This window comes from Pithys albifrons, chromosome 6 (assembly GCF_047495875.1).
Source record: "Pithys albifrons albifrons isolate INPA30051 chromosome 6, PitAlb_v1, whole genome shotgun sequence".
NCBI lineage: Eukaryota > Metazoa > Chordata > Aves > Passeriformes > Thamnophilidae > Pithys > Pithys albifrons.
The window spans coordinates 36269743-36289900 of NC_092463.1; the positions used below are offsets into that span (position 1 = coordinate 36269743).

General features: G+C 36.7%; 1 protein-coding gene across 7 annotated transcripts in view; it reads left to right on the top strand.

The window, feature by feature from the left end:
- The window catches only part of PCNX1 (pecanex 1), an 88367-nt gene that overhangs the window by 36652 nt on the left and 31557 nt on the right, over positions 1–20158 (top strand). For 3 of the 7 annotated variants that reach the window (XM_071558217.1, XM_071558218.1, XM_071558224.1), the window contains 9 exons: positions 700–884; positions 8005–8095; positions 9770–9827; positions 11951–12168; positions 13202–13355; positions 14104–14136; positions 15167–15338; positions 18710–18820; positions 19329–19420. In XM_071558217.1, the coding sequence (XP_071414318.1) occupies positions 700–884; positions 8005–8095; positions 9770–9827; positions 11951–12168; positions 13202–13355; positions 14104–14136; positions 15167–15338; positions 18710–18820; positions 19329–19420 (1114 nt within the window). The remainder of the gene's footprint in view (positions 1–699; positions 885–8004; positions 8096–9769; positions 9828–11950; positions 12169–13201; positions 13356–14103; positions 14137–15166; positions 15339–18709; positions 18821–19328; positions 19421–20158) is intronic. The other 4 variants (XM_071558219.1, XM_071558222.1, XM_071558223.1 and 1 more) reach the window with 4 other exon arrangements.

Consider the following 20158-nt stretch of genomic DNA (forward strand, 5'->3'; position numbering starts at 1 on the left):
TTCTAAAACCTGTGTTTTGGTGAGTAATAATGCTTTTGATGTACCGTCAAAATAACTTCAAAATAAGACTTAAACTTTTACCAGTTAATAGTTTGTTATAGTCTTAATATGTTCAAAAAATTCTGAATCCAAATGTAAAACTTCAGTTATCTGCATGGTCTGTGGTAGCATATGGCCACTAACAATGCTTAAAGATGTTTTCTAGTTAGAGTGCAGATCAATAACAAGAAAGGTGATGGCACAGTGACTGGTAAAAAAACACAGACAACTAAACAGCTGATCAAGCCATACCTCAGTAAGCAAAAAGGACCCCAACTATTGTGAGTAGACTGGAAGAGTCACTACTATATGTAGTGATTCCTCAGGTTAGTCTACAATTAGACTAACCACCAGTACTTTGCTTTTGCACCCACAAATTAAGACTTAGAAGAATATACTGGTGGGTGACTTGGGGACGGGTTAGAAAGCAGTGCTACTGAGAAGCTGACAGGTCCAGTAACTCTAGACTACTGATATAACTAGTGTCCAAATATGCTGTTAAACAGAACGTATGGGTTACTTTAACCCTAATAATTTGCTGCTTATTGCTATATTCTTTTAAGGTTTTCCTCTTTAAACTGAAAAATCTTGTTTTGCTTCACTTCTGGCTATTTTTCACTTGCTCCTGGTAACGTGTCCCCAATGCATGTTTTCTCGTAGCCTTCAAGATGGTCAGCAAGGCCAGCAGTCCTCCTGCCAGGTCAGAGTGCAGTCCCGCCCCCCCTCCCAGGCAGCTGTGCCCGGTGCTAGCGCCTCCTTGCTGGTGAGAAATGGGAGTGTCCACTTAGAAGCATCACATGCCACTGCAGCTGCTGTAGGCGGTAGCAGTTTGCACGATGAACTTGGTATGCAGGCCTTATGTTACCTTGGTGACATGGAAGTTGTAATGCAGCAGATTTGTTGGTAATAATGTGGTGAAAACCAGCTAACCTGAGCTTTGTTTCTGAACCTTGTAGGTGCATTTCTAGGAAGGCTGTAGTGCTCATTGATTACTTGCCTTTGTCAGTCGCCTTTCTGGGCTCTTTCTCTAACAAATACATGATGGGAAATCTCTAAGGGTGCAAAGACACAAGTAATGATGGTGTGAGAAGCTTTCTCGACTTGAACAATGTAACATGTATAATAAATATTTTTTCTTGCAGTGTTGCAGACAGTTGAGCAGTGATTGAGACATTGGGTTGGTTCCTGAAAAAAATTCTTGTTATGGCCCCTAGTAATTCTTGACTCTGTTTTTTTTAGATGAGTGTTCCTTAGCTGCTGTTCAAAACAGAAATACTCATGTAAATAAGTGCTTTGCTTTTCATGTACACCTTAATTTAGGAGCTTCATATTGGAAGGAAATTGGGACTTTCTTATAGCAAATGTCATAATTTTACAGAGCTTTATAGTGCCCCTTAGTTCTTCATGGTCCATTTTATGTGGTACTCTGAACCATTAACTTCTTAATGAACTTCTGTACAGCTAATAAAATTGCTAGGGAGAAGGAAGTTGAGATGGTCAGAACAAATGACTGATCTCCTGCCACACAGTAATGCAGGGGCAGATGTGGAAGAATTCTTGGCAGGGATCTCTGCAGCTCTCTGTACATGGCCTGAACTACTTACAACTTCAGCATTAATATGTATCTCTTCCTTGAATCATTAAAATAGACATCTTTAGAACTGACAATTATTAGTGACAGAATTTTGAGCAACTGTCAGCTGTAATAACCTAAAAGTACAGGTTTGCTCAGAACACTGACAAAACACTTGTTTCAGACCTTACTGGAACCCAGTACTAAAACAATTGAATTGTCATCTTACCCCACTAGTGCGGAAAACTTAGAGTTTCCAGTGTGTGGTAACCCTTTAGATGTGAGTTTGACTAAGTCTTAATTCTTCTGCATCATATAACTTCAATGTAAGGGAAAATTGAATATAAACAAAGCTGAAAACAACCTTCACCTTCTCTGAGATGTTTTATAAAATTTAACTACCGATAGGCTAAATTCATAGGCTAGTTACCTGATAACTTTCATTTTAGATTCTCTTGCTCTACTAGTGTCTAGATGAAAAAATTGAGACTTCTGTCTCAGTGCTTGTATGTGTCTCAGGAGTATGAAACTTTATCATGTGAAACTACAAATTTCTTTAATTTGGACTCTAATTTTGTTTGGACTTGAATTTCTTGTGAAAAAATACTGGAATATAACTCTGAAATTCAGCTATACTAGTTATGTATCTCCCAAGTTAATGTTAAAATATATTCTTTAAGCCCTTATTGTTTATTTGAGGGATTTGGCTCATATTGCCCCAAATAATACAGTCTAGTTTTATAGAATTTGAGATTTAATACACAATCTAGTTAAGTCAGATTATTTAAGAACTTACATTACTATACTGTAGCAGATATCAAAGTGGACAATTTAAGAAATTCAGTTTGGTATTCAGGCTCTCTAAAAAGGCATGTTCTTTACAGCTGGTGCATATTGAAGTCTTCAGAAATTTATATGGCTCAGTTCTTCTGAAACTTTGCCTGTACTGTGCTTACATTTGTATGGGACACCATGGTTGTCTTTGGGAGGCACAAAACTTCCAGGGTCTACTAGATAGAAATCTGATGTATAGTAGGGGTTTTATGTCCTATTCTGAAACTCTGACCATCTGTTTAGAAACCTTTTGGTGAAAGCAGCTATTATAGGCAGGATCTATTTTTATTATTTCAGGAAACTCAAGTTTTCTCGTTTGTGTAGCAGGCTTTGTGGGACAGGTACTATTTTTTGTTTAGAGTAAAATAGTTGGCAAAATGGTGCAAGCTTTCCTGTGTGTGATTCCTTTATCAGGCCTGACAAGAAAGGAAAGTATTTTAACTGGTACACAGTTAATTAGTTTTTCACATTTGGTTTTGATCATCAGTCAGGGATGAAGTATCACTACTTCTGTTTCCCTTCTGACTTAAGGTTTTGCTGTGTTATCCCAAGCTACCATACAGGGAAAGATGACCCTGTTGCTTTACTTTATGTTGTGTATTGTTTGGGAGTGGGGCAAGGTTGCAGTTTGTTTTTTATCTCTATCACCATTAGAATAAAAATTAAAGCAATGCAGGAGATATGCCCAATTCTTTGTCACAGTGGAAATCCCTGTGACTGCCCAAGGCATAAAAAATACTGAAAATAGAGGCTAGGAAAATATATGGAAACAAAACCTGGTTTATAGCAACTGGAAATATCGGTGACCAGCACAGCAGATGGGGTTATATATCTCTGTACAGTGCATATAGGAGTTAATTTTCTTAACTTTCTTGGAAAGGCAAGGACAAGCCTCACAGTTAGGGCTCCTGTTTAGTAATGGACTATCTGCTGCTTCATTTTTTCCATTTATGTGTTGATGTCAAGCTGCAGTTCTTAAAGACACACACAGTTTTTATGGTTTTGTTTGCTTTAAAGTTTCTTGTCCATTAACTTGAATTCTGGTGGCTTATTTTACAAAAGACAAACTTTATTGTATTATACCCATCTTACTTCTGATCTGGTGACTATACAGTTGTCTTTGACTGGGCACTGCTGTGAGAGTAAGGCAAAGAGATGCTTTGAGGCATTATCTTCAGTCTTCCAGGTTCAAAGCAGGAAGACTTTTATCAATTGTGTTGCTGTTTTTTTGAGGATGGCAGAGAAGGAACTTGAAAGGACCAAGAAGGAGTCTGTTGTGGAGCCATAAACATGAAGTGAACCACAGAAGGAATGCAGGACAGAAAGCAAAGGTGGCAAACCAAATGCCAAGGTTAGAGGCAGGATTAATACAATATGAATCCAGAAAGCAACAAATATGTGCCACGACTCAAGTAAATGACAGTTTACAGAGCACAGTGTGGCAGTATTAATGCTTTTTGTTCTCACTAATATCTGATTATTGAGACATGTAGGTGATGAGAGGGATTTTTCAGTTCTTGAAATGAAGGCTGATAAAATTCAAATTAGAATTTATGAAGTAGATAGGAATCCAGATACTGAGTTTAGAACAGATGTCCCATTTCTGAAATTGAGATGAAATAACAAAAGTGACAACCTCTTGTCCTTGGCTAGATGACTTTTTTTTTTCTTTAGGAATGTTGCTTTCGTGCTTGAAGAGAACTGGTACCTGAAGCTTTAGAAGACAGTTATGCTGCTGTGTTGGGCCTCTGTATCATTCAGATGCAAGCTCTAATCTTTAATGTTTATTGAAGTATTCTAATTTATTAAGGCAGTTGAATGCTCTTGAATATCAAAACTTTTCTCTAGAGAAAAACGTATACACAGATTACTTACTTGATTAAAAACAATTTAGAAGTAGTTCCCCGGTACCTTTTTATAACTGAATATATGTAATTTATTTGGGATGAACGTGGGGGCATTTTCAAAGGTATGGATAAAAAATAAGTATTCATTTTCCATTATTCCTACGGAGAATGTACTTGTTGTAGTCTATGGAATTCAGCATAATGGGTAAGTTGCTCTTTTGACAAACTTCATATGGGAGAAAAAAATGAACTACTTTGTGTTCTAACTGAAAACATCTAAGTCTTCATAGCATTGATAAAGACTTTGACCTTTGGGAATAAAGTTCTTAGCACTCTACCAAGTATTCAAATTGTGATGGCTTTTGTTTTGCTGACTAGGATTTAAAAAATACTGACTGAAGCACTAGGCCAGTATATCTTGATCTAGTGATGATTTACATTTCAACGTGCCAGTAAGTGGTTTGTGATGTTCTGAACTAGTCCGAGAGCTTTGAAACAAAGTAATATTTATTAACTGTAGAACTGCAAAATAAACCGAAAGTAACTTGACTGAGGAAACCACCAGAGCACCATTTTAGTTGGATCCTGAGCCACTTAAGTCTCTCAAGTTTAATCTGTGTAAGCTCATCAGCCTCTTGCTTTCATTGATGCCCCTGACTGTGGGAACACCAGTTCATACTGTGTGAGCTGTTACTTGGTTGTCTCTGGATGTGGTGATTTTTTGTCTTTTGAAACAAGGAAACTTTTTTGCAAAGGAAATGTATTCATCTTTTCCTCTCTATGTCAGAATGAAGATGCATTTTGAATTTGTGTGCTTCTGTATCAGTGGTTATTTTGGGTCCAAATACAGTAGTTGTGGCTGACTTGGATTTGCCCAGAACTCAAAGCTCTCCCTTTTGTGTGTGCATGTGGAGAAGTTACAAGCATTTCTGTTGAGTGGGCATGGTGTTGACTGTATTTCTTGATTTGTAAAATAAACGTGGAGTCTCCTGTTTGTTCACAACTAGATAAAACTACAGGGCTTTAGATAAAGAAAATATTTTCTTATTCAGTGTGATGCTATTAAAAATATTTCAGAGAACGCCATGGGAGACCTATGACTGGGAGGGAGAGAAACTACTAGGGTAAATAAAAATGCTAGGTATATCCATATGTACTAAATCTTGTGGGTGGGTGCTGAAATTCTTCATTAGAGTTTGAGTGTACCGTGAGGAAGCTATTCCTATCTCATAGTTTTAAAACTATATATTGTAGGACTTTGGAGCTCAGACATATCACCTCTGCTCACACTTAGTTTGTGTCCTCAGCAATGATGAACAGTCCTGTCAAGTTTTCTGCCTAAATGTGTTGAGGGTTTTCTGAAAAGCCCTTTTATTTAAAACAAACAAACAAACCCAACAAAACAAAGACCAAAAGAAAAAAGGGGCAGGCAACTTTGTTTTTATGAGGAGCTGTGCTTTGCATGCTAGTGAGCCAACTTCCAGTGGGAAGCCTAAATAAATAGGTGGTGAATTGCAGGTATGGCACAACCTGAGTCCGTTTTGTAGTTTGAGTATAAATAATTGGAATTGAGTCTTCTGTTTGTTTCATACCTCTCTACTAACCAAGTTTGTTATATCCCACCACAGCAATGCAGTCTGAGAGCAGCAATATTAATACAGTAAATTTTGACAGATTCAAAGATCAGTTGGATGAAAGGAAACTGTGGATATTTGTGAGTGTGATAGTTCAGTCAACATCTTCTTAAATAAATATATCTGATGTGTTTTCTCAACCCAAGTGAATGGGAAGCTCTATGTCCAAGTGGTATATTCTAAGTTGTGTTACCAGAATTTCATTAAGTTAAAAATTAGGAAGTTTAATTTCTAGGATCTCTATTCAGTAATGTAAAAACATGAAGAATTTAACCCAAGTGACCTTGGGTTTTTTTAAGGGCTGATTGCCCAGGAGATGTTTCTGTAATAATTTGTGTATTTTTTGGTTCTGAGTAGAACCTGAAACATATTATCCAATATCTCCATGTTTGCTGTTGGAATTTTTTTTACTGGTGCAGTTAAGAAATAGATCCGTGTAACCAAAGTTTTTTATCAGTTGTGGGAATATTCCTCATATCATGCACTAGTTTAAATTTTTAGCTTCAGTATCAACTGTTCATTATACTAGGCATTAAAACGCAGAAGATAATTAGCTGAAACACTCCATTAAAGTCGTAGTTGTTGAGGAAAAAACCCTAACAAGTGAATGTTGTGCTCATTCCTGTAACAGAGGTGACTGAATGCTTGAGCGCGAGCTGTTGTCTTGTGAGCTCTGACATGTGGTGTGTGACTCGTGAGCTGTGCAGCAGACTGTCTCCTCAGAGTGGTTGGGCTGAGCATGGCTGTGGTTGGTCTGAAGTGCTCCCTCTGAGGGTAGAAAGCTTCATGAAAGCATTTTCAATAAACCAGTGGGTTTTTTTAGTTTCACTCGTTTTAATAATCTAGTTCAGTGTTTTTAACCTGATAAGATTCAAATGCTTCTAAATAGAACTTAATTGTCTGTGGTGTGAAGAGAAGCAGGAGCAGAATCATAGTGTGTTTAAAACAAAAAATAATCAAACCCCACTGTATCAGAAGCAGGTTATGTTCTCACAGAGAGGGAAAAGATTGAAAGCTTTGATCTTGTTAGGTGTTTCTCCGGGGACTGCTTGTTACCCTGTATCAGCAGAAGGAAGAGCTGCAAGACATGCAGCTGAGAGGTGCATACAGTTTTCCTTCAGATGCTCCAAACTGGGGATTTTGCTTTTGTATAAGCCCATCTTAGGATATTTCATGCTTTGCATCGTGGCTTAAGAAGGGTTTCCAGTTAGAAGAGATGGAAAGTTGGCAGAATACTTGAACTCAGTATCAAAATCAGCTCCCTGTATTCAGAGCTGAAATATTTTGAACATGACCTTCAGGGGAAATTATCTCTCTGATTAGACTGTTATGGGAGAAGGGCACTGTAAAACCATCATTTTGTGATAAGGTAATTTATCATTTGAGTTATAATCTTTGTCTACTTTTTAAAATATATTTTGGAAGTAAGTCCAAATGGTTTATCTGAGAAGTTAGTTTGCAGTCTTCTGTTTTTTCACTGAAGCTTTTGCTTCTGGCTTGTAGAATAAGTCTCTGCCTCACATTCCTTTGTTATTTTCTAAAGGTATGATTTATGGAACATCTCTGGCCACTTCTTTCAGTCATTGTATTTCTTTTCAAATACACATGGTCTTCTTGATGGAATTTTATTCAGGATACTTGAGTTATTTCTGTTGTAGTTAAATGTCATGGTTCTTAAATGCTGATAGCAAGTGATTTATTGATTTTTCTACTGGGTGTGGGGAAGAATGGAAGATGGTCATTGCACGTTGTTTATGGGATTATTCTCTAAGGGGAAAGAAAGGCTTACAGTGTGCCTCTGTTGTGTTAATGATTGTATCTTGTAAACAACAAACTCTTCAGTTCAGTAATGCAGTTACATATATATGTTACGTAAAATGGTATGAAAGACAGCCGAGTAGCTCCTGTCTTGTCTGCATTAGGTGCCAAATCAATGTGTAGTCACATTTATATTTTAAGACTGATGTAAATTTAGATGTCTAAATTCATCTCAGTAGTAAGTTAATGAATAAAAACTGCTGCCAATGGAATGAAACACTAGGAAGTTTTGACCTACTTTTGACCTTTTCTTTAACAGGTAAGTTCAGTTCTACGCTCTACGAGACAGGGGGCTGCGACATGTCACTTGTGAACTTTGAGCCAGCTGCAAGAAGAGCATCCAACATCTGGTGTGTGTGAAGGCCAGTCAAGAGTGATGATTCTTGTCTTATTGCAACTGATTGTAATTTTAGAAGGTTACTTAGTATGGACTACCAAAAATCAATTGAAAATATTATCCATATACTTTAGCAGCCTAAGTGATTTTTACTTGAAGGTGACATTAACTGCATAAATAATCTTGTCTACTTAAATAAATTGCAGAAAATGAAGAGTACTGTTAGTTTAAGCAATAAATTTCCAGACTGAGTACTTGACAAGTGCATTTTTGGTGGGCTCATAGAAAGTCTTTGTTAAAGGATTTAACCCAGGTTTTGGGCAAGTAAGTGGCTTTTGACAGTAATGGCTGTTGAGCTTTCAATTGTGAGCCAGTTGTAGACTGATATTTTTTTTCTCAAGTTCATAGATGGCATGAAACAATACATGGAAGTGTTAACATGCCTGAGGTTAAAATTTTGCTTGCAGTTGAAATAGGCAGCTGCATACTGGAAAGTTCATCTGCTATTGGAAAGATACCCTTTCTTTGTCTGAAGTGATAGGATAGGAGGCAGAAGAAAGAAAAGCAACCCAAAATGTCCTGTGGCTCCCCACCTGCCCCAGTCCTCTTCACTGTGTAGAACTGCTCTGAAGCCATTGCATCATGCTGAATACTAGAACTCCTGCCATGTGTAGGTGGAATAGCTCTTGGAATTAGGGAGTAATGAATATAAAACCTCCCAACTTCAAAACTTTTCTTGTGACAGTATGCAAGTGCTTTTTGTAGAATTGAACTTTGGCAAAGACTTCTGTATTCCTTGCAAAAAGCTGTCAATGCCTGCCTCTCCTGCTTGCATGTTCCAGGTACAATGGCTTTGCTGGTGGCTGCTGTTACGAAGTGGTATATTCTAATGGAAGAAACAAACTGGCCACATCAGATAATCAGATCTCAACTTTAGAAATACTTGAGTTTCAGTGAATTAAAGTTGATAACAAAGAATGTTTTTATCTTTAGTCAAGGAACTGAAGGAAAGTTGCATAAATTTCTTGCAACCATGTGATTTACATGAAAAACAAAACATCCAAAAGCTATCCACAATTGGGGGGAAAAAAGCAGTGGTTGGATATGGAGTCTCATACAGTAAGAGAAATTTCTCATCTCTAATTAATGGAAATGGCCAAGTAATCTTGCTCTTCTTACCAGAGGTTTGAGTTTATGTCAAGTTTTTGAAGAGCAATTTAAGAGTAAGTAGCTCAGTACACTTGTGTTAAGTATGTACGGGTTTTGGCAGTTTGGGGACCTTGGTAAAAACAGTGTAGAATTAACAGAAGCTCAGCATGTGAACACACAGATGCCTCTCGATGACTTGAGAGATGTGATACGTGTTTATACATCAGTAGGTATCAGATTATAAAACATGTTTGTTTTTTCAAGTGGAATAATTACTATTATTGTAGTCCTTGTTATACAAACTGTAGGGACTGGGTGTTGACAAAGATTAAAGAGTCTCCTGGCTTACTGTAGCTACAGAAGGTACCACAGTACATGAGACTAAGTGGTTGCTTGTATTTATGATAAGTGACAGAAGGAAAACTTAAGGATATTCAGGTAAAATTCACAAGGAGTTAAAATAAGTTTGGGAAAATTAGTGTGACCTGTTGAAATAAAATGTAGTTTATAATCTGAAGTATTTTCCCTGTTCTTATAGTGACACGGACTCTCACGTATCGAGTTCTACCTCAGTTCGCTTTTATCCACATGATCTAGTAAGTTTTTCTTATATATTTTTAAAGCATGCAAAGAATCAGAAGATCTTCCGATTTTATAGCACTGATTAATCATTCTATATTATAGTTCTTTGTTCCTAAGAAGAATTTTGTCTGGATTTAAATGAAGAAAAAGTGTTTATTTATTATTGCAATGTCTTCATATATATATACAGTTTAATCTTTCTGCTCTAAAACTGACATGATTTCCTCTGATCTAAAGCACAATGATTTAAAACGATTGCATGGAAATTGGATGTTCTAAGTACCTTGTAAAGGTTTCTGGAGGTATGTCTGCAACTTGGACAGAGTTTTCCTTCTGTGCATTAGTAAGATTAGCACGTAGCAGAAAGAATAAGTACCATATTCTGACCAAGAGAAACTTCAGTAGTTTCCCTGGAAGGAGTTTAGAAATCTGTCATTGGAATCTGCTGTACAAAATTTAAATTGATATGCAGGGAGTGACTGGGAAAACAAGGCAGAGGCCTTAGAGTGTTTCATCCTGCCAGTAGTTAGTGATCTTAAAGGTTTTATATTGTTGTCAAGTCCAGACATACCTGTACTCTGAACTCATGTATTGCTGTGTCATGAAAAAAGAGCAAATGGTTGTGATTCTTAAGCTGGCAAACCAAAGCAGAGTGTATTGAAGTATATAAATGACCTAATCAAGAGGGAAAATGAAATGCAGCTTTAGGAGGAGAAGCAGGAGGCCTCTATTTGCCTGACTCTGCTTTTGTTCAGGAACATGCTCTTCAAACCTGGTGTCTGCTAGAGGACCTTCATTTGCTTTCCACTATCTTCCTTGAAAATGTAACCTTTCGTTAAGAGTCTGCATTACCTCTTCTGTGCTTTTGGTTTGTCAGTGTAGTCCCTTTGAAGGAAATGAGTCTGTTTTAGGCAAACTTGTGATTCTTAAAGCTTAGCCTATGTGCTTAAATGGAAATTTACAGTGATATTTGTTATTAGTGCCATGAATGTTATGGTGATTCTACCTTTTAAGAAACTAGGTTTTTAAAAAGTTGTCAAGGAAAGGACCTATTTTCTGACATAGTTTTTATAGTACATTTTCTAGGTTTGAAATGCCTTTAGAAAGCGAGTGTTCTTCCTTGTTGTTTTCATTAGTACTTTTCTAGGAAGGAAAAGCTGGCTGAGCATAGTTAGAGTACACTGCTGATGATTTAAAGAGTGATGAAAAAATTTTTATAAAAAAAGGAATCTAATGTTAAAGGTAATTGTAGGAAAAAGATCCCTCCAAACCCTTAAACCTATAGTTTTGATACCTAAAGGTGAAGTGAGTACTGACATTTTACTCTTTGCCTTAAACAATTGTGAAGTTTTTTCATTAAATGACATTTTAACAATGATATTATTTAAGAATATAGAGCAGCACATTAAGATGTTTCTTGGCCTGTTAATGCAACTTATAAAGTGGATTAGTTAACACCTTCATACTGTATTACCATTTTAACATTGAGTACTCTCCTTAAGTGTCCATAATGGTTGTTAGTGTTACTGTGATTTTCAGGAGAGCTCTAGAGTGGCAAACTAATAAAGAAGTGAGAGGTATAGTCAGTCGTAAGTAGTACGTGACTGCTTAGGGCAGAGCTGTTGTTAAGCTCATTTCTGAGTGTCTTGTGGATTCAGTGAGTTTCAATTTGTCAGGTGATGCACATGTATTGCTTTGTCGTGCAGGAAGAACCATTAGCATGGGTTTGCATGCAGATTAGCCGACTATAAAAAATGTGTCATAACTTATTGAAATTAATAATTGGATTATTCTTGTAATGTGTGCTATACCTGTTTATGTATCAGTTTACTTCTCTTAAAATTTGAGTTTTTCAGACTAAATGGGATAATGTTCTTTGAAGATGTGTTCATTTGAAATAAGGCGTATGGTAAAATGGCAAATTGTTGTGTTGTATGGAAACTGTTATTGCTGCTCGTGCTACTCATATACTGGGGTAAGGACAGGAAAAGTCAAGTAGAAACATGTAAACTGACAGTGCTTAACATGCAACTTCTCAAAAGTGAAACTAGAGAATTCCAGCAGTTTTCTTCGAAGCAGTTTTCAGTAGGGATACAGTGATAGAAATGAGCTTTTGTTAATACTGACTTTCTTTTAGCTTTCTCTTCCTCAGATCAGGTTGAACAGGCTGCTAACAATGGATACAGATCTGCTGGAGCAGCAAGATATTGACCTGAGCCCTGACCTTCAGGACCACATGCAACCTCAAGAGGAAGCAGCTCAAAAAGTCAAGCAGTACTATCGCTTTTGGATCCTGCCTAAGCTTTGGATTAGCATCAATTTTGATAGATTAACTCTTCTGGCTTTATTTGATAGGTGAGATCTCAGAAAGCAAAGGTTGAAAAATAGTGACTGAAATTAAATTCAGATAAAGCTATCCTTAGAGAATTGTACTGATTTACTGCACTTTGAAAGATGAAAGAATAATACCAAATGTAGTTTTTCTAAATTAGTGAAGGCTACTCTCCTTTTTTCTCTAGCAATCTAAAAGAAGAAACCAGTCCTCACTTTGCCTGAGTGGGGAAGTAACAGAATGGTCAAAAAGAGAGATTTGTTGCTAATCTTTACAGCTATAAAACAGCTTCCTATGACAACTAATTGAAAGGGTCTAGAACTTTGTTTCAGCAAATAGAGAGAATTTGCTTGCTGTTTTGAAGCATTTTTCCAAAGAGTCATCTAATACTGTAACTTGTTGTTCCTGCTGCATTTACCTAGTGGAATAAAAGTAAGGTGACCCTCCAGTTACCAGCTTTTGGAATATGTGTTTATATTTTGGTAATGAACTTCCTTGAAATGAACCATACAGTAGCGATTATGTCCGAAGAGGAATACTATTAATTTGGTTCCTAAGCACTACCAATATCATAGGGAATTATCTTCATTCCTCTTGGCATATCTTATCCAAATGAGAGCATTTTTAGTGTCTTCATTAGAAAATTGTGAATGACACATTATATACAGATAAGCTGTCATGCTTGTGTTTTTCACAGGCTTGTAATCATCCTGGATAGGCCTTGAATGTAGATTTATGTTAACAGACCATGCTTCTCGATGAACATTTGAATTATTTCTGAAATTATCTGCTGAAATTATCTTCTGCTGTTTAAAGTTCTATTCCATAAGATACTAATTGCTTTCAGCTGTCAGTGAAATGCTGATAGCTCCCAGCTTTGCTGAAGGACAGTGTGCTACTATAGTCTATGGAAGTTCAAATCTATTCTTAACTGCTTTGCTATCAGCAGCATAACTCTTGTTAATTTCTGACCCACCCTGACTGTTCCCTTGAAACTTTTTCTAGGCATAGTTTGCTTTTAATTCTATTTTTCTTTTTTTTTTCTCTCTAATACAGGAATCGTGAAATCCTTGAAAATGTATTAGCTGTCATCCTAGCTATTCTAGTTGCATTTCTGGGCTCTGTACTTCTTATAGAGGGCTTTTTCAAGGATATTTGGGTCTTCCAGTTCTGCCTGGTAATAGCCAGCTGTCAGTACTCACTGTTGAAGGTAATTTAATTTCTGTCTTTGCTTTCTACAAACAATAGATATAACTTTGGTTGGGTGCTACAGGTTAGTCAGAGCTCTAAGGGGAAAATGCATGCTTACCATTTATAAAGAAATGAGTAAACTTGGCCTCATGGAAAGTTTGATAGGTGGTAATACAAGGTCACTTCACTAGAATAGTTCCGTGTATGTTTGTTAAACAACCCTTTATTTATTGTTCTTGTGCACTTTTTGTTTTCCTGAAGAGGAACTCATTCTTACTGATTGAAAATAGCCTACAAACTAAACTTGAAATTTTGTTGTTTTGGGGTTGTCTTGGTTTTTTTAGTGGATATACCTCAATGCATTCATATGAAGCAATTATATCTAAGCATAGTTTTAATCAGATTACTAATTTTTTTAGACTATTGATAGTGGTATGCTTGTCATCTAAGAATGATTTTTTATTTTTTATGATTAGACTGTTGGGGTGGAAATGAGATGTAGAATTAAGTTCATAATTGTTTTTAAAAAAAACAGTAAAACTAAAAATGAGAGGTTGCAGGACTGTTTTTTGAATTTTGGCTATAAATATGTAATCTTTGAATAGATTTTATAGTTTATTACATTGTGCTATTCAAAGGCTGTCGAGTGGCTTGACAGTTGTAAAATTAATTATAGGTTTTGTTAGAAGAACTGCAGTAGAGAAAGTGTATGTGTAACACAGTTATCTGTAAATGGGGTAACTTTCCTCTTTCCATTTTGGTTTCAGAGTGTTCAACCAGATTCTTCTTCCCCTCGACATGTAAGTCATGGGCATGTGCTACCCTACTAACATTGCAGAAGCAGAACTCCTACAGAGAACTGATCATTTTGGTTTGATCTTTTTGGCATTTCTTTTATGTGCCTTCTAAGGCACAAAAGGCCTATAGTTGTCCTAGTGTGTGAGAAGGGAACTGATACTGGGTTTCTCCCCTGCCATACTCTTTGTATTTAGAAAATCATGTCCCCAGGTTTGAGCTTAGCTTTTGCTCTGGAGCCATGCCATGGTAAGTTTTTTGATGAATCTTCATTATTCAAGCAATTATTCTGAGAAGTATTCTTGAAGTTGCAGTTTGCTGGCATGAAGGGACACAGCTTTCCTGCAGATCCTTCAGCTGTCCTGGTGTGCACACTGCCTTATTTTTTCATGCTAATAAGCTGAGCATGCAACGCTATAGTAAACATTAATGTTTGGGCAGGGAAATGTTAATGTGCTAGTGTTGTGCAATGTGTTCATGTTCTGTTGTGTATCTTCTAGATTGCCAAGACAAAATACTCCTTCTATGTCCTAAATAAGATACATAAAGCCCTATTCTTCTGCAGCAACTAATTCATATTACTTTACATTAGAAGTTGTGCATTTTAATAAACACACACAGTGATTCCCTCCCCAGCCCCCAGGAGGAGCAGTATCTGAGTAATAAACTTTACTTGCTTTTCTTTAAAACTTATTTATTCTCTCTTGCTTACAAAGCCTAGTCAGAGTTTCTCTAGCATTTAGTACTGCAAGCAGCACAGTGTAAAATACAGTGGAGAGACTAAGGGTAAATACAGCTTAATGTAACTGTTCTGTCTTTGTCTTATCAAAGCCACAAGAAAAGACTGGTATTGCTGCAAGGTTTTTATAAAGAAAACTTCAGGATAGGCTTAGGTGACAGTATATTACTTGATGAACAATCATTAATTTTGGTTCTGAAGCTGTCTGTAGGAGAAAAGTCAAAATTACTTTTTCTGCTAATAATTAACAAATGTTGATTCTTTTTTTGTGTTGTTGTTTGTTTTTTTCTAAACAGGGTCACAATCGTATCATAGCCTATAGTAGGCCTGTATATTTCTGTTTATGTTGTGGTCTTATTTGGCTGTTGGATTATGGCAGCAGAAACATATCTACAACAAGATTCAGGTTGTATGGAATGGCTTTCACCAACCCGTTACTGCTGCTGTCAGCCAGGGACTTAGTTATAGGTGAGTGGCTTTTTCATGGATTTGAATTGTTGGCTTCACAACAGTAGAATGTTATGGGAACGTTTCCCCCTTCTGTAGCTTTGCTCTAACAAACAGCAGAGATGTCCTCTAATGCACTGTCACAGATATTTTTCATTAGGTACTGTCTTAGCCCTTATCCCTGAACTTTCTTTTTAACTTGAATCTGGATATGCTGCATTTTGATTTGGACTCTTCATACTCTCTGGAGAGGCTTGTGGCGAATGAGTAGGAGTTCTCATAAACAAGGTTATTTGTATTTAGCAGTTTGGTAGAACACTTCAGAAACAATTTAAAAAGCATTATAGACAGATTAAATCTTATTTAATGTGTCTTGTCTCAGAACAAGCCTATCAGCAATACCAAAAATACAGTTTTGGGCTGTATGAGGTACTTCCATTGTGTTCTGAGCAGCGCAGTGTATTCACAATACTGCTGGCATTTAACACCCCCACCCCTCTAAAACCCAATGCAAAACCCAAACAGCGTAAAAAACCCCAAAGCAACAATCTTTTCCCCTGTGTACTCTACAAAATTATGAAAATAGTAACAGCTATGTAATCTCAGGCAGAGCCCATAGAAAGGAGAGAGAGGACATAAACATTTGAAGGTCATCTTATCATGGGAACTTTGTGCACTACTTTAATGGAGCAAAATTATTTAGGTGATGTTTTGTTGATCACTACTTTGAGAGGGGTAAGAAAATCTGTTAGAATTCATTTAAATTGAATGCAGTTAAATGTTATGACTGCATGATGAGAAAACTGTCCAAGAACACTGAAAAATTTTAATTGATAAATAAGAATAACTGACTTAGGCATTTTGGGTATTTGTCTTTATTACTTGATTTGACGAACATCATGAATTTCATGCCTCATACTGTTTCACCCCTCAACCTTCTGCTGATATGTCTGTATTTGAATTTAAATGTCCAGAGGGAAAATGTCTAAGCCACATTTTTATGAACAGAACATTGTCCAGACATTTTCAAAGGTGTTTTTGAACGGATTCTTTGGTTCTATTTATGTACTGGCATACTTAATTCTGTGTTTGTGATGGAAAAAGAAGACAGAAGGTACTTGTGACTCATCCAAGATATAAAACTACCTTCATTTCTCTTGATTATGCTCTCTCAATTTGGGAAGTATTTTCTTCCCTTTCCTGCCACCTGGAACATTGGCATAATATATATCCCTATCCCCATAAGGTAACACAAATGTATGTGTAGATGGTGTGTCGTATTGTGAAAGTGAGCTGGTTTTAACAAGTACTGAAGACTCATTGCCAGTTTTAAAAGATGTGGTGGCATCTTCATCAGGCCATGTCCATCTTGGGATTAGCTTTTAAAAATCCTAGTTCAAGAGTTCTGAATGGGTTTTGATCCTTATCTTTTACTGTTTTACTGGACTATATTGCAGCAGCTGTTGGGGTTTATATTTCTTAGCAGTTCTCCCCATAAAAAACCAGACTCCCAGAACAGCTCACTCTTCTTAAACACCAAACAAAAAACCCCACACCCTACCCTGCAAAAAACTCCAAACCAGAAAAAAACCCTGTTTGGTACATCCCTTCCACACATGCATGTCCTTGTCTTTGGAGCACCTCTTGATGTTGCTGGAGCACTGCTTCAAAAAGCTTTGTGTGTATGGCAAAGCAAGCTGGCTGCTGGCAAATGTGCTTGATTAGCACAAAGTAGAAGTCTTAGCTGCCTTTTTTCCCATTCCCAGCCGTAGCTACTGGGCCAACACAGGTGCAGGGCACAGCAAACCTTGTGTGTAGATAACATAATTGCTGTATCCTTGCCAACAGACAGGTGAAGACTAGAACAAGTTCTTTATTTTTTTTGTCTCAAATATTGAACTTCTTCAATTGCTCTGAATCTCCTCCACATTTATTATAATTATTTTCTGTTTTCACCTAGGGGTCCCCATTAGAGAACAATTGTTACAGACTGTAAGAGCTTCATGAATAGTGGCTTTTTGCTGGAATACATTTTAAAAATTTTGTATTCCCAGATCTACCTAGCAATTTGTTTTTCAATTGGCCCAAGATACTTTGACTTACAAGCCTTTAGGAAACATTTCTTTTAACCTGTCAAAGGCAGAACCCTGTATTTGCCTCCTGTGCGGTCTTCCCTAAGTAATGATTTGAGATAGAAGTTTTGACTTGAGGATTCTGAAGAAATACTTTCTTCGGGTCCTGTGGAGCTGGTCTGTAGTCTTACATTTCCTAACTTGTATCAGTAAAAACTGCATAATTCAGTGTTCTTGCCAAGCCTGGAACCTACACGTTTTTAAATGTTGTTTTACTTTGCCACTGGATAGATTAAAAAAAATCAGATTCTCAGTACCTATTTCACTGTAGATACTTCTAATGTGATATCTTTCAGTGTCTGACCACTATGTGGATATAAAATTAGAAACCTGAATTTAAGACTTGTGGGGCTTTACAGGGTACTTCAAATTCAGTTTCTTCTTTTGATCACTGAAGCTACAAGTCAATAAGGTTATAGAAAATCCTCCCTAAACTGCTAGATTTTGTCTGCTAGGGCTGTTTTCATTATTTGATGCTTCTGTCCCTCAGAACCTAGAACTTGTGATGTGCTGCTGCATGAGAATTGTGTCTGAACTACTATATCTGAACTTGAGTATCAAGATTGTTATTTCTGCATCTTTTATTCTTTAAGATGGAAAGTAAATTATATGTACAGGTTGGGACATACCGTTTTCTGTTTTAAAATTAAGTGGCATTCATTTATCTTTGCATTCTGAAGTCCTGTAATTTGCAGATGTTTCCATGATTCATACAGTTTCCTGTTTTCATTAAAAAAAAAGTCATTTAGGATTGGAATTTTCAAAAGTGATGTAGGAACATGAGTAAAATTGTCAGCTGTTATTAGTAGCAGCAAACCCAGAGTGGAATGCTTGGCCTCTCTTAGGTCAGCGTGACTGGTGTTAACTTGCTCCTGTATCTCCAGACAGGCAATTAAGGCAGATAAGCCTCACTTAAAATGAGTGAAAATTTACAAATCTGGTCTGTAAACAATCCTGGCTGATCTTTGTTAAATAAAAACTGAAAGCCTGAATGGGCCTATGTCCATTTCTACAGCAATTAAAATAAAAGTACAAGAGATCCTCTGACTATTGGTCTGTATAATCTCTGTATTCAGTCAGGTTTGAGTCATTGAAGTAAGACTTTACATAATGTATATTTTCCTTAGAAATTATAATTGAAATACTTCAGTGATGTTGAGTTAAATGGTGTGTGATACCCTAGAACTTAAACTGAAGAGTAGCATATCATGCTATATTTTTCATATTCACCACTTTTTCAACTCTTTTTTTCTTTTGTAGTGTTTACACTATGTTTCCCTATAGTGTTCTTCATTGGTCTCCTGCCTCAGGTGAATACATTTGTAATGTATCTCTGTGAACAGCTGGACATTCATGTCTTCGGTGGCAATGGTGAGTGCTGTGTTCTGTCAGTGGCAAAAGTTTGAGGCTTGTAGCAGCCAAGATTAGTGTGCTAATTAATAGTACGTGAGTTAATTAACTTAGTGATTACACTATTTGTATTCCTACCTTCTAAACATAGAATACTTAATGGTATTTTTAAGAAGTCTGATCTTCTGATTGGCTATTGAGAAATAGAATTACTGTCCTAGTATGTCCGTCAAAAAGTCTACCTTCTTCCTCAACTGCTTTCTGGTGCACTTGTTAACTATTCTATTACCATGGTAATGCTGTTAAATAAGAGGAGGTAAAAAAAGCCACATAAAATTCTCATTATAAAAATAATTTTTAGGGCAAAATACAAGTAGTTGCCTAGGTGTGTTGGTTTTTTTATTTTTTTTTCATCAGAGGGGTGTTGCGACTAGGGGGCTGATACCTTCTTAAACAAACTGAAGTATTTTGTATTTGAACTTAATTACATAACAATGTGTTTTTTTCTTTTCTTTTCAATGCTCTTCAGCTACCACAAGCCTGCTTGCAGCACTTTACAGTTTTATCTGTAGTATCGTGGCAGTAGCATTGTTGTATGGACTGTGTTATGGTGCCCTGAAGGTGAGCACAACTTTATGCACAGTATATGTTAACGCTTTGGGTTTTGCTCTCTGCTTCCTTCTGTGTTTGATAACTTAAGTATACAGAAACTGAATCAGAAATACTAGTCTGATTTGCTAGGGTTCCATACTTGCTCAGCTGTGATGTCAGTAAAGGATAGGCAATGCAGGAACAAAGCAGATTTTTCTGCCTTTAAAAGGTGTATCATTTGTGCCTGCAGTAACAGGCTGGTTTTTTGGTTGAAAACACATGACACGCACTGTTGGTTCCATTCTACATTGATTCTTGGAACAAAAAGCATCTAAATGGCTTGCTTCTAACAGTCTCTTCATGTATTAGTTTGTTAACGTCTCAAAATAGCTCATGTAAGTATTTTTTTCTGGTGATGCAGAAGTGAAATAGTCCTTTCAATTTAATATTTACTTAAAAACAAACCAGAAAATAGTTTGTAGGGTTGAAGTGAACATGTGTGCCTCTCTGGAAGGTAGCAAAGGGGACAACCCCAGCCCCAGGTTTCCATGCTTGAACTGCCATTCTGTTTGAAAACAGTGTCTGTTTGTTCATTTCAGGTGTGGGTCAATAATCAAATATGCTTAGTTTACAATTAATTGTAGCATGTGTGCCATCCAACTCAAGAGTTGACTGGATTTTTTCCACTCTGTTACAGAGAGTAGAAAGTTCCTAGAGGGAAATATTCCCGTGGTGCCATCCCCTGCAGAATATCATCAGCTCTCTGTG